Source organism: Zea mays, chromosome 3 (genome assembly GCF_902167145.1).
Source record: "Zea mays cultivar B73 chromosome 3, Zm-B73-REFERENCE-NAM-5.0, whole genome shotgun sequence".
Lineage (NCBI taxonomy): Eukaryota > Viridiplantae > Streptophyta > Magnoliopsida > Poales > Poaceae > Zea > Zea mays.
In genome coordinates, this window is record NC_050098.1 from 31335202 (window position 1) to 31349877 (window position 14676).

The 14676-nt window shown below is 41.9% G+C and overlaps 1 protein-coding gene across 1 annotated transcript; it reads right to left on the reverse strand.

Moving 5' to 3' along the window:
• Nucleotides 1–577: 577 nt before the first annotated feature.
• Nucleotides 578–2061, reverse strand: LOC100272680 (uncharacterized). The gene has a single exon (NM_001147136.1). The coding sequence runs from the start codon at nucleotides 1806–1808 to the stop codon at nucleotides 1269–1271; it is 540 nt and encodes a 179-aa protein (NP_001140608.1). The 5' UTR covers nucleotides 1809–2061; the 3' UTR covers nucleotides 578–1268.
• Between the last annotated feature and the right edge of the window lie 12615 nt (nucleotides 2062–14676).

The following is a 14676-nucleotide window of genomic DNA, read 5'->3' on the forward strand; positions in this document are numbered from 1 at the left end:
ATTTTGATACTTCACAGAAGTATTTATAAAGGTATGGATATCAAGGAAAGCAATGCATCAAAGGGTTCCAAGCAACTCTTATGAACCTAATGCACATTTCACTAGACTTAAAGTGTACGAAAAGTATTTAAAAACACAAGAAAAGGGGTTGCATGCATCGGGGCTTGCCTGGGTAACACTAGGTTAGTGTTTGTTAGACGATGTCCACTTGACGATCATCCTTGTCCTAGCACTTGATCAGGCAGGTTCGTTCATCAGCATTACCATGTGGAGTAGCCCGCGCTTGGGGTCGACTTGAGTCATCTTCCGCATCACGTGATTAATTATCGCACCTGAATGAAATGCATTATGCATATGAATGCATATAGACAGGAATATCAAAAACCATAAATAGTGCTACGCGATGACGAATTTAAACACCTAGCGGCGAGGCGTTGTACAATTTTGTACGGAATCACTAGTTATTAATATACGAGTACACGCAACAATTACGCTTCTCGAACCTAACGCAAACATCACGAACAACAAACTATACACAAGAAATACAATTAACTTAATCACAACTTATCAGTTAATTAATTAAATTCTAAACTAATCCCTTGCCTTATAAATTATACTACATCTTTATAAGTGATTAAAATATTTTATCATCACACATGCCTACCAAAATTCTACTTGGTACATTAATTCAGCTAATTGACCGGATAGCGAAATAACTCGCTATAACTGAACCTGGCTCGATAATCGCAAGAACTGCGAAGTCGACGAGAGTTTCGTGACTTACACAATTTATCGAGCACCTTAATGAGCATCGCACTAGCACATTAATTTATTCATCGATCAAACTATTCTGAATAATTTATCAGCTTACCGTTTCCACAGCTGACACGAATCCGCGAGATCGGTAGCGATTTTCCGATCCAGGCAATTGGTTGAGCGCTTGGGGAAAATCGCGCTGCTAACTTCGTCTTCACTCGATTCTTGGGTTTTCTTGGGGATGCACGAACGACGACGACCTTCGATTGAAGTCTGGGGTAAGCTGGTGAGGTGAGGATCAAGCCGGGATGACGTGTTTGACGACTCGACGGCAAACGACGAGATCGACGACGCGATTGGAAATTAAAGCCGAGCGAGTCGAGAGGGCACGCAAGCGAGCAGAAAACCGCGCGAGCACAAGACAGGGAAAACACGGGACGGGCTCGACAACACTTGGCTCATGTCTCTTTTTTTGTCGAACACCTAGCGGACGTTGTGGGACTTCGCTTGCTTCATCGACACACGCAAATCACTCCACACCGGAGGCAGTAGCAAGGTAATGACGAGACGAACAGAGCTATGCAGGTTCTAAGGCGTCGAGCGCTGCGGGGAGAAACAGAACACGGCCATGGGCGACCACCATGGTCGAGAGCTAAGGGGCGCAGCCAGGCGAGCACCAAAGACGAGCCAGGGACCACGGAAGAGGGAGCAGCGGCGCTCGCCAGCGAGCCGGAGCACGAAAGACGCGGCCACGGCTGGAGAGGGGCTCGGCTGGGAGCTTCTGCGAGCTGGAGGGAGCAGAGGAGATGGGGAGGGACGCGACGCTGGAGAAGCAAGGCGGGCGCGCCATGGGGAGTGGGCGGACTGAGGCCGGGACCAGGGGCACGGCGCAGAGGGTAGGCCGCGGCGAGGTCCGAGCGAGCTGGGGCAGAGACGTGTGCATCAGGGAGCCGTGCGGTTGGCCGTGGAGATGGGCAGAGGGACTCGAGCAGAGGGAGGAATTTCGGCTGGGAAGGGAAATCCGAGCAGGAGCTGCGACGGTGAGGCTCCATGGCGAGCCGGGCGAGCAGGGGGAACCAGCAGCGGGCGCAGCAGGGAGCCGGCGCGCCATGGCTGGAGCACAAGCGAGCACAAACCGAGAGCAGGGTGCGGCGGATTCTAGGCAGGGTCGAGGAGATGCTGGGGAGGAGCCGAGCACCAGTCACCGGAGCAGGGAGAAGCTACCGCCAGAGACTGAGAACGAGCGCTTGGAAGCCATGGCTACTACTCCGACGGCTAGAGAAGAACACCAGGGCGATGCGTAGATAGAAGAGCAGGGCAGGGGCGCTCGGCTGAGAGCAGAAGATGAACACCGCGGTGGGATTTTTATCCAGGGTGGCCGAGCGGATGGGAGCGAGGCAACGGCGGTGAGATTTTTCACTTGCGCGCGTAGAGATAATACCGACGACTGTAGAAAAATCAGAGAGAAGGCAGCTCGAAAAATCAAGGAGAGGGAAGAGATATGGCCAACGATTGAAATATCAGAGGGAAAGCGGTAGCCGTGAGAAAAATCAGGGATAGAAAAAAAATCTTCATCTGCCATGCGATAGGAACGTGATGATTTTTCTCTTTCTTTTTTTTAAGATTCATTTTCTTATTTTTTTTCCTTTAACAAAGAATCGCAGATATTTTTACAATCACGATTTTTAGCAATGTAAAATGGGTCGGCAGTAATTGTGACTGTTGATTCGATTCAAAAATCTGATAAATTTACCTGCGGTCTGAACATCTGATTTCACGGCCATAGATAATTTACCAGCGAGTCGAGACTCACATTTTGGATCCTCATACGCGATTTCACGGTTGACGAATGGGAACCGAATTATTTGTATCGACAACCATAGTCGACGAGTTCTGACTAATTTGTTCGGCGTGATTCGACCGAAATTAGCTGAAACCCGATCCACCATGTATACACGATTTCGTCGCCCAAAACAGGGTGCGGACGGATAAATTGGATCGTAGCCTCGCGCAAGATTTCGCACGATTCGAATTATTTTACCCCGAGCATTTTAGTTGTCGAGTTCAAAATTAATTGGCCTGAGATAAAATCGTCCGAGTGGGTCAAGCTTCCAAATTTCGTATTCGCGCGAGCGATGAGTTTAAATAATCACCGGATGCATGGATTTTTAGAACGACAATGTTCCGACCATCACGAAAATTTCGGAAGAGCCCGGATAGATAAAAATAAAAACGATGTCGCACTCGCGATAGATGGAACAGATGCGATATAAAAATCGCGATAGGCGAAGAGGATTAAAATTTAGTATCTGTTTTATCCACTGATATTACGTGCTTAAATCCATACTCGTTGTCGAGCGGAATATAAACACCAGGGGTGTTACAGAGGGCACCTTCATCAGCCAAACAAAGTACATTCAAGACATACTTACCAAGTTTGGAATGAAGGATGTCAAGCCCATCAAGACACCCATGGGAACAAATGGGCATCTCGACCTCGACACGAGAGGTAAATCCGTAGATCAAAAGGTATATCGGTCGATGATAGGATCCTTACTCTATTTATGTGCATCTCGACCGGACATTACGATTTCTGTATGCATGTGTGCAAGGTTCCAAGACGATCCTAAGGAAGTTCACCCTAGGGCCGTGAAAAGAATCATGAGATATTTAGTTTACACACCTAAGTTTGGTGTTTGGTACCCCAAGGGATCCACTTTTGATTTAATAGGATATTCCGATGTCGATTGGGCAGGGTGTAAAATTGATAGAAAGAGCACATCAGGGACTTGTTAGTTTTTGGGGAGATCCCTGGTGTCTTGGGCTTCAAAGAAACAAAACTAAATAGCTCTTTCCACCGCCGAAGCCGAGTATATTGCCACAGGCCATGCATATCAAGTAGAAGTATATATTGGTTTAATTCCAAGCAACCTTTGCACTGACCTTATGCAACTAGTTCAATTCTGCACTTATATATTTGCTTTGGTTTGTGTTGGCATCAATCACCAAAAAGGGGGAGATTGAAAGGGAAATAGGGTTTAACCTTTTCCTATAAATGATTTTGGTGGTTGAATGCCCAACACAAATAATTGGACTAACTAGTTTGCTCTAGATTATATATTCTATAGGTGCTAAAGGTTCAACACAAACCAATAAAAGATCAAGTTAGGGTTCAAAAGAAAGGAGCAAGAGAAACCGAAGAGAACCCTGGTCTGGGGCACCGGACTATCCGGTGTGCCACTGGACAGTGTCTGGTGCACCATCGGACAGTGTCCGGTGCACCAGGGGCCGTACAGTCTGAACTCTTCACCTTCGGGTTTCTCAGGCGCCGCTCTGCTATAATTCATCGGACCGTCCGGTGTGCCACCGGATTGTCCGGTGTACCAGCGGAGCAACGGCTATCCCGCGCAATGGTCGTCTACAAAAGCGTGAACAGTGCATGAACAGTGCGAGCAAAAGTCAGAGCAGGCGTCAGAGGCGCACCGGACAGTGAACAGCACCTATCCGGTGCCGCACCGGACTGTCCGGTGCAACATGAAGTCAGCGCTCCAATGGTCAGAATCTTCAGAACCCTAACGGTTAGGTGACATGTCTGGTGCACCGGATAGGGTCCGGTGCGCCCACCGACAGACAGTCTCCCAACGGCTATGTGGTGGTTGAGGGCTATAAATACCCACCAACCACCACCACTCAAGGCATCCAAGTTTTTCAGACATCTCATTCAATACAAGAGCTAGTGCAATCAATACAAGACACAATTCAAAAGAATCAAAGCCTCTCCAAGTCCAAAATCCACTCAAAACTCCTAGTGACTAGAGAGAGAGTTTTTGCTCGTGTTCTTTGAGCTCTTGTTCTTGGATCGCTTTCTTCTTCCTCATTCTTGTTCTCTAAGTGACTTGTAATCAAAGCAAGAGACACCAATTGTGTGGTGGTCCTTGTGGGGTCTAAGTGACCCGTTTGATTAAGGAGAAAGCTCACTCGGTCTAGGTGACCGATTGAGAGAGGGAAAGGGTTGAAAGAGACCCGGTCTTTGTGACCACCTCAACGGGGACTAGGTTCATTGGAACCGAACCTCGGTAAAAGAAATCACCGTGTCATTCGATTTATTTTCTTGGTAGATTTGTTTTGCCCTCTCTCCCAGACTTAACTTTTATTCTAACGCTAACCCTGGCTTGTAGTATGCTTAAAGTTTTTAAATTTCAGTTTCTGCCTATCCACCCCCCTCTAGGCGACTTTCACTAACCCTAACCAAAAGAGAAAGAGAGAGAGGAACTAGAGAGAGATGGACACTAGAGTGACATAGAGAAGAGTAACACCTGAATTTGGGTGATAATGAGAAAGAAATTTTATACCCCCAAATTCAGGGTGTTACACTTTGTCTTCTAGCTGCACCGGACAGTCCGGTGGCACACCAGACATGTCTGATGCGTCCTAACATTGCTGCTCTGACTTATGACTGCGCACTGTTCACTTTTACAGTCGACCATTGCGTTGTGACACCCCAAGTGTCAATTTCGCGTTATGTCGGGAGATTTATCCTAATCTCGGATGCTCAGTAAAAATTTCTATTTCTCGCTCGCGTATGTCTCTAATTATCCGAACTATTCGTACACATTTCACCGAATTCTGAGTTATTCAGTCTCACCAAAGGCCAAATTTGGAGCCTGTTAAAACTTTTGTTTCTTGAAGCAAATGCAAATTCAAAAGTCAATATCGTCTCGCAACTTCCGTCCAGACTCCTTTATTCGGACTCTCGATAGTTGTTATGTTATCCAATGTGTGTCCGAATTCGCTCTCTCGATAGTCGGTCTACGTTCAAATACTTAATCTGAATCCGCATTCTCCAGCGGAATCTCTGTAGTGTCAACCTCTAATTATTTCTTATGCAATTCCGCTTGTTATATTTATGTCATCATTCATCGCTATCTATCAAGTGTATTCTAAAGATTTCTCAAAGTTTGAACCAAATATTTGTATGAAATTATAAATCCTACACTTGCTTAAAACTGCTCGATTAAGTAAAAACAAATTTAGAAATTCAACCAAGTTATGCCAACTTTCCCAAAACACTCTAAATCAACTCTACAACAAAAATTATTAAGGGTTCATGTAGAGAAAATGCCAAGAAAATGTCGAGAAAATACCCCGATTGCCTTAAAAGTATAATTTGAAGCTTTATAATGATGCTACCTTGACCAAAGTGAAACTTTGATTTATATTCACGATATGAGGTTTGACCTTTAATAAAAGTTGTAGAACCTGTGTTATACAATAAATATTATATTTAAACCAAGCCTTGATTCAATCTCTAAGTACCTCAAACAATGCCATCAAGACAGAATAAAAATCTGATTTCAGGATTCGAATTCTTCTAAGTCTGAAATCAGCATCGTTCGGGTCGACGTCTCGCGTTCCCAAATTTTTGTTGAACAACTCAAGTTTTCCCAAATATAAAAGTTGTTAATAACTAATAAGGGCACAACATATTAAAAGATGGCATTCATCCGATTCCGTTTGACATGCTTTGACATTCAGTTTTCACGAGTTTCCACTGTTTTCTAACATAATGACAAATCAATTTTCGTGGGTCTATAACTTTCTAACCAGTGCCCGAATCACCTCAATCTCTATACAAGATTTGTAGAGTGTACACTAAGGAAGAAATCTTCTACAGCGACCAAGGTCCGAAAACAAGCTGAAAACGTCAAAAATGGCCGCCCAATGTCCACATTTTTCCACCTGCCACTGCTCACTGGCACCTGACATGTCGAGAGCTCCAGCTCAATAAATGGCAGCCCACCCCTCTCCTTTCCTTCCCCCACAAGCCACTTCTCCTCTCTGTTCCAAAATGCAGCAGCAGCCTGCTCCCTCACCTCCATGCCCACCTCCTGAGCTCCACCATCCATCCATGGCCGGACCTCTGCTAGGTGCTCATGGAGCCTCCGTGCTTGGCCACAGCGCCGACTGGCCATGGCGCCCCCCTGCCATGTCCCTTCCCATGGCCGAGCACATCTCCATGGCTGCGCCTAGGGTCGTCGGCTAGCCTCCATTCCCCTGCAAGCAACCCCTCTACTCGTCCCTCTCCTTCCCCACACAGCAGCAGCTCCATTTTTTCCTCCCTGCTGTTCACGTGCAGGAGGCAAGGTTGAAGAAGACGTCTAGTGCCAATGACAGGTGGGCCCTCGGGTGAGTCTAAGAGTGCACAAATTTCAGATTTTATGCTTAATTTTGAAAATCCATAGAAAACTGTGTAAAAATCGTAAAAAGGTAAATAAGGACATTTTGGAATCCTTGTGAAATTATCTATGGCATGGATACATAAGTTGGAATGTTTTAGTAGAAATATTTGGCGGTAGAAATTCGTATTTAAAAACTGGTTTAGAGAATAAACGAACTTGCTTCTCTCCATAATTTTATTTATAAAAATCCAAAAATGATGAAAACTGTTTTGTTAGTTAGATGTTGTCATACTACATCAAGGAAAAATATAAAACTTATATGTTGTTCACTGTTTTATTGGTGTGTTAATTAAAACATGTTAAATAGGAAAAAGATGATTGTTTTGATTGTTATTTTTGGATCTGTAGCTCTAGTGCTCCAAATGAGTTGAAATTTTTACAGTAGACTCTTGGTGTGATGCTTGGTGACTGGTAAAAATTGCCTGAATTGTGGTGCATGTATGATTAAGTTAGTGATTTAACTTGTTTAATGCACATTAAGTAGTTTTAAATGATTTAAAAATAATGTATAGATGTAAAAATGAAAAATGATGTTCCACTCTCCTTGAATGACATTATAGTAGGCTAAGAAAACTTAATATGGTCATGCATCCACAGAAAATAATTAGTTTTAGCTTTAACTTGCTCTCACATGCTTTATTGCATTAACAAATTGTTATTTTTGTATTAAATAAAATATAAAACCTGGGCATGTGAAATTTATACATTGGTCATGATTTGTTATTAACTATGTCTCATAAAAATCCTAGCCCCAAATTAGATAGTTTCATATGGTGCTAAATAACACCCATTTTATAATTACAAGACTTAGTGAAAAATTAGGAGTAAACAAAATCATGCATGTTCATGGAATGTTTGAGTTACACCTTAAAACTAACTATAGATTTAATGGTTATGTCATGGTGTTCTAAAGATAAATATTAATAGTGCTTTATCATGATTTTGTGTGATGTCGGACATGTGTGGCGAAGTGTTTTATTTTGGTGAATGTGTTTGTTAATTGTGTGGTAATTCTAGCGCACGAAATGACTTGGATAAAAATTAGTAAGTCTACTTGTTGGTCCTAATTTGATTGTTTTAACTCTAACAGATGGTAAAATGTTAGAATGGTTTAAGTCTCTAGAACACGACAATTTTTTTGTGAATAGGAGCTGAATTTTATTGGTTGCTGTTTTGGACTGCACGCGCTATTTTTGTCGTGCTGTATGTTTGATGAACTAAATCATGTTTTCTGTAGAGAAGACATATAGAAAAGTTGTAGATAACCTTATTATCTTACTTGTGTTAAAATTTGACAATCATAAGTCTGATCGTTTAGGAGTTATGCTTTTTACAAATTCAGTAACTGAATCTGTCCAAATTCTGTACAGATTTCAGAAACTGTATTGTTTGCTTAATTTAATGTTACAATCAGTTCATGGTCGTTATAATAAAGTTGTAGATGCTTTCCTTATCTTGCTTGTGTTAAAATTTCATAACCATAGGGCTGATAGTTTAAGAGTTATGAATTTTACAAACTGGTTGTTGTGTTCTGTCCACTGTCAGAACAGATTTCGAAAACTGAATTGTTTAACTTGGTTAAACATAGAATCACTTCTTGTTGATTATAAAAGTTATGTAGTAATTTTGCCAAGCTTTCTAAAAATTCTTGGATCACTCTTTTTGGCGATCTGAAGATTTAGTTAGGGATGTTTGAAGTGTGAAGTCTGAATCTGTCCAAATCTGAATAGCAAAGCCTTCTAGTGTCTTTTACTCTTGATACACTTTAAATCAACCTGAGATGTTTATAAATAATTTGTAGAACATTTAATTAGATTTCCAGAAAGTCTAGGTTCAATTGATTTGAATTCCTGAGTCTCTAGTTATAAATTTTTGAAGTCGCAAGTCTGAATCTGTCCAAATCTAAATAAAACTGTCATGTATCACTATTTAACCTTATTAAGTGTTTAATTACCTTGAGATGAAAATACCAAAGTTATAGAGTGTTTAATAAGATTTCCAAAGAGTATTTGTTCACCATGATTAGATAAATAACGTGTGAGTTATAACTAAAACAAGCAACTGCTATGCTGCTGTCCTAAACATGTTGAATGCGATTGATTGCCCTACTTTGTTGTAGCTGTCTTGAGTCGACTGCTTGTTTGTTTTGAGATTTGGCTGAACATGAGTAATAATAATAAGTGACTATTATAATTGGTGTTATATATAAGTGAGTAGTACACATCTCACTAAGTTAGTGAACTAAATTGGTTAAGGTCTAATAAGTGGCTTAGCTTAATCAACAGTTAGCAAGTGCAGTTATATATTAGGGGAACAAAATGAATAATGTTATGTCTTTGGCTTTCTGCTAATACTACTAAGTAACCAACGTCATTAAAGTAGTACAAATTGTAATTGTGAATAAACTATCTCCTCATGTGTGTTCTTTGGGGTGTATGCTTGCAGTAGAAGGTTGTGAATGATTGTAAAACTCGATTAATTAACTATTCCTTTTTAACTAAGTCACTCTATGTGTAAGTCATCGTAAATTATGTGTACTTAACTAGTTTAATCATAAGTAGCCAATGAACGATTAAAGTGAACATGGTAAATGCTTATACTCGTGATATCGTGTTTGTGTTGGGTAAATATAAGAAATATTTGTCGTCTTTTTAATGGTGTTAACATTGAACGTCGATAACGTATATATAACTAATGCTAGCGTATGGTTGTTATGATGTCTTACAATTTAATGTTTAGTTCGCTACCGTCCACTTTGGGATATCTTGTGATATATTTCATCATATTCATACATATGCATCATGCATCTCATTTAGGACCGAGAGATGACGATCGTGCAAGTGATGTGGTGCCACCCACAAGATGCAGTCGGTGGACGACCCAAGGAAGGATGGACATAACCAGTGGATGCTCGCCAAGCGAGTACCCACCCCAGCAAACACTATCTAAGTGTTAAATTAAAGGCAAGCCCCGGTTTTATGCATAACCGTTATATATGTTATTTTACTGCACTTAATGTTTGTAGGCTTGTACTGTGCACTTAAGTGTAGGAGTTGACTGAAACCCTAGTTGCATGAACTCAGGATTCCTTTTTGTGATGGATACTAGTATGCTAGGTCGAGTAGCTGCTTTACTAATTAGGGATCTCGGTAGAAGTCGAGTGATTTTTCTAGCACTCGCGCGAGGTCAGGAATTGGTTGTATCCATTTTTATATCATAATGATGATGGTCTGTGGACAACGATCCATGGGGATGCGTTGTCTACGAGACGGAAATTGGAATAAGGATTAAGGTGTGGTACCGTGTGTCAAGTGTTTGAACGTACTAAACACATGCCGAGAAATATGGTAAATCGGTAAGCCTAGTACCTGAGTGAACCTGCCCGCAAATTGCCCTCCTCACGCGACCTGATCGAGACGTGGTCTCCCATTCTGGTTATGGTGGGTACAAGTGCGGTCACTGCACGACGGCAGTCGGGGTCAGTGAGGCATTGTACGCCAAGGCGGTGAGCCCCTTTCTGTTGCCAGGGAATCAATGGGGACGGTTGATGTGTGTGGGGACGAAGTGCCTCGCCTCGTCATGTGTTTAGGTTTACCTTGCAAGGTTTAAAAACTCGATTCGAATCGTCTGCTTCTCGCAGCTAATGAGACTGCTTGATCCATGCTGCTGCATTGAGTAATAAGTGGAAATGAGTTGACTGGCAAAAAGGTTGATTGCTTAAAAATGTTTGATATCATGTATGAGTAGCTAGGTACTCATCTAGTTTAAAAAGGATCATACTAAAACTTGAAAAGCTAAAACATGATTTTAGACTCAGCTAGTGCTTTTGGCAACCAAACCCCTCAGCCAAACAGCTGCATGTCTAGAGGTAGAGGAGTAGGCTCCTCACACCGGGTAAGTCTAGCTGAGTATTAGTATACTCAGCCTTGCTTGTGGCATAATTTTTGCAGGTACTCCTTAGGATGATTGGTTGATGGTGTGACTTGGCCTTCATCCCTGCCACCGGGATAGATGGTCGAGAGGGTTATTGCTTCCGCAGGAGAGGACCAGGAGGAGTAGCGTGGCCAGGCTTCGCCATGTTACTCGGTTTTCTCCGTTAGTTATTTCTGCTGCATTAAAATTTATGGTTATTATTTCTGAAACTCCGATAATGTAATCACTAATGATACTTATTAAATTTGTGGTATTATGTTTTATTGTATTTCTCTGTGCCTCACCTTCGTGTGAGCTAGTGGTATTCGATCCTGGATAAGTGGCTTTATCGGACTAGATCCGAGGGACTGATGGGTTATTCCTGTTTAAGTGTGGTCTAGCCTTTAAGGTGAGACTTAGGCACTTAAGTTGGAATAATTTGGGCGGTTCCGCCACAGCTGGTATCGGAGCGAATACCAGTACAGAGAAGTCAATAAGTCATGATTTCCAACCTTTTCTAAAGTAAAACTTGCTTAGAAACCAAAGTTGGATAGACATCAGAACGATAAGGATAGATATATTACGTGAAGCCTTAGGAAATAGATGGGTAGCTTGGTGGCTAGTTATTTAGGCCATAAAGGCTACTACTATTATTAATAAGGATGCTGTAGAAGCACCCGAAAAATTAGTTAGGTCTGAGAAGACGTCTAGAATGAGCATGCATCATATTGTCGCATTATAATTTTATTTGTGCATCAACGTGCTTCTCTCACCTTTATTCCAATAATGATAACTTGTGAATAATGTGATGTATTGCTTATGTTAGGACTTATAAGAAATGCCTTACCTCGTGTCAGATTGGTAAGTCTTGTTAGGTTGTGTTATGTGTTTCTCTTGCTTTGATGTCTAGGTGGCATTGTAATTGTTCAACCCTTTTGCAAAAAAAAGTGTTGTTTGTTTCGCTCATGAAAAGACCCCCCCCCCCACTTTAGCCAACCTAGTGGTTAGCAAGTGAAAACCTTTAAAAAAATCAAATCACGTGCTTATTTTGGTGTTTCTAGCCCTTGTGTGTTTTACACTTGAAATTGCACCTGCACAACTTATAGACACCCATAGTTGGACCGCTAATTCACCCTAAAGCTTCGTTGTACACTTGTTTATGTCAAAAAATGGTTTACTACTGTATCTAGCCTCAAATCCTTTTTGGAAACCTTGTCCAAAATCCTCATTAAATTCTCCTCTGCTCAACCCAGAAGCCATCTAGGTTGATGATCTCTCTTTTCACTTGGATGTGGTAAACCTTGATCTTAGTGAATCATGTTGTGGCCTTATCATCCAAACCTCTGGATCCTTAAATGATTCTGCCCTATTGTCTGGTTATCTGCTATAACCCGTTCTCAAGTATCGGATGTTGATCTGCCTAAATCTCTCAATTCTGGTCAGTCTCATACCCCTTCTCCGAGGATCGTGGCACTGTTTTACTAATTTTATCTTTAAAACAGTGTATCCATTGGGTTCAATGAATTTCATTGTTGTTCTTAGTTCTCTCGTGTCTCTAAAGGCTCATCAATCTTGATCTCATGGTTGGTTCCTCCTCATATCCACTCTCGTATAAATCTCTGACTTGATAATCCCCATGATGATAATAAAAGAGTATATGAAGTTGAAGATGATTCCCATGCGTTGCTCTTTTGCCAAAAATCTATGTTTCAACTCCGGTACATCCTTATTTTCTGAGCCATACTCTCATAGGCTCCATCTATCTGTGCTATGTGGATTTCTCATTGGTTGCGTTTGGTAATGATGTTATGACTAACGACCGATGGTGCCGCGACGAAACCGAGAGCCTACTATGGTGCACACATGGTTGAGCTGTTCGGCACGCGCTGGTATCGCGGTTAATAGTCGTGATCCGTTACGAGACTATACTGAGGTGCTATCTTTTGTGGATATTCTCTCAAAGTGATCGCTGCATTTTGTCTCAATATGTCGCGATATTCTATTCAAATCTATCTTCAGTATCTTGTCAGATCCCATCTCATGAAATTGCACCTATCTCCAACTTGGGAGTTACATGCTTCTCCACCCTTAAAGCAACTCATTCGAATCTCGGGACGAGATTCTTTTAAGGGGGGAAGGTTGTGACACCCCAGGTGTCAATTTCGCATTATGTCGGGAGATTTATCCTAATCTCGGATGTTCAGTAAAAATTTCTATTTCTCGCTCGCGTATGTCTCTAATTATCCGAACTATTCGTACACATTTCACCGAATTCTGAGTTATTCAGTCTCACCAAAGGCCAAATTTGGAGCCTGTTAAAACTTTTGTTTCTTGAAGCAAATGCAAATTCAAAAGTCAATATCGTCTCGCAACTTCCGTCCAGACTCATTTATTCGGACTCTCGATAGTTGTTATGTTATCCAATCTATGTCCGAATTCGCTCTCTCGATAGTCGGTCTACGTCCAAATACTTAATCCGAATCTGCATTCTCCAGCGGAATCTCTGTAGTGTCAACCTCTAATTATTTCTTATGCAATTCCGCTTGTTATATTTATGTCATCATTCATCGCTATCTATCAAGTGTATTCTAGAGATTTCTCAAAGTTTGAACCAAATATTTGTATGAAATTATAAATCCTACACTTGCTTGAAACTGCTCGATTAAGTAAAAGCAAATTTAGACATTCAACCAAGTTATGCCAACTTTCCCAAAACACTCTAAATCAACTCTACAACAAAAAATATTAAGGGTTCATGTAGAGAAAATGCCAAGAAAATGTCGAGAAAATACCCCGATTGCCTTAAAAGTATAATTTGAAGCTTTATAATGATGCTACCTTGACCAAAGTGAAACTTTGATTTATATTCACGATATGAGGTTTGACCTTTAATAAAAGTTGTAGAACCTGTGTTATAAAATAAATATTATATTTAAACCAAGCCTTGATTCAATTTCTAAGTACCTCAAACAGTGCCATCAAGACAGAATAAAAATTTGATTTCAGGATTCGAATTCTTCTAAGTCTGAAATCAGCATCGTTCGGGTCGACGTCTCGCGTTCCCAAATTTTTGTTGAACAACTCAAGTTTTCTCAAATATAAAAGTTGTTAATAACTAATAAGGGCACAACATATTAAAAGATGGCATTCATCCGATTCCGTTTGACATGCTTTGACATTCATTTTTCACGAGTTTCCACTGTTTTCTAACCCACTGACAAACCAATTTTCGTGGGTCTATAACTTTCTAACCAGTGCTCGAATCACCTCAATCTCTATACAAGATTTGTAGAGTGTACATCAAGGAGAAATCTTCTACAGCGACCAAGGTCCGAAAACAAGCAGAAAACGCCAAAAATGGCCGCTCAATGTCCACATTTTTCCACCTGCCACTGCTCACTGCCACCTGACATGTCGAGAGCTCCAGCTCAATAAATGGCAGCCCACCCCTCTCCTTCCCTTCCCCCACACGCCACTTCTCCTCTCTGTTCTAAAATGCAGCAGCAGCCTCCTCCCTCACCTCCATGCCCACCTCCTGAGCTCCACCATCCATCCATGGTCGGACCTCTGCTAGGTGCTCATGGAGCCTCCGTGCTTAGCCACAGCGCCGGCTGGCCATGGCGCCCCCCTCCATCTCCCTTCCCATGGCCGAGCACAGCTCCATGGCTGCGCCTAGGGTCGTCGGCTAGCCTCCATTCCCATACAAGCAACCCCTCTGCTTGTCCCTCTCCTTCCCCACACAGCAGCAGCTCCATTTTTTCCTCCCTGC

Coding starts and splice junctions, on each gene's coding strand:
- LOC100272680 (NM_001147136.1), bottom strand. CDS start 1,808: ATGGAGCCTCACCGTCGCAGCTCCTGCTCGGATTTCCCTTCCCAGCCG.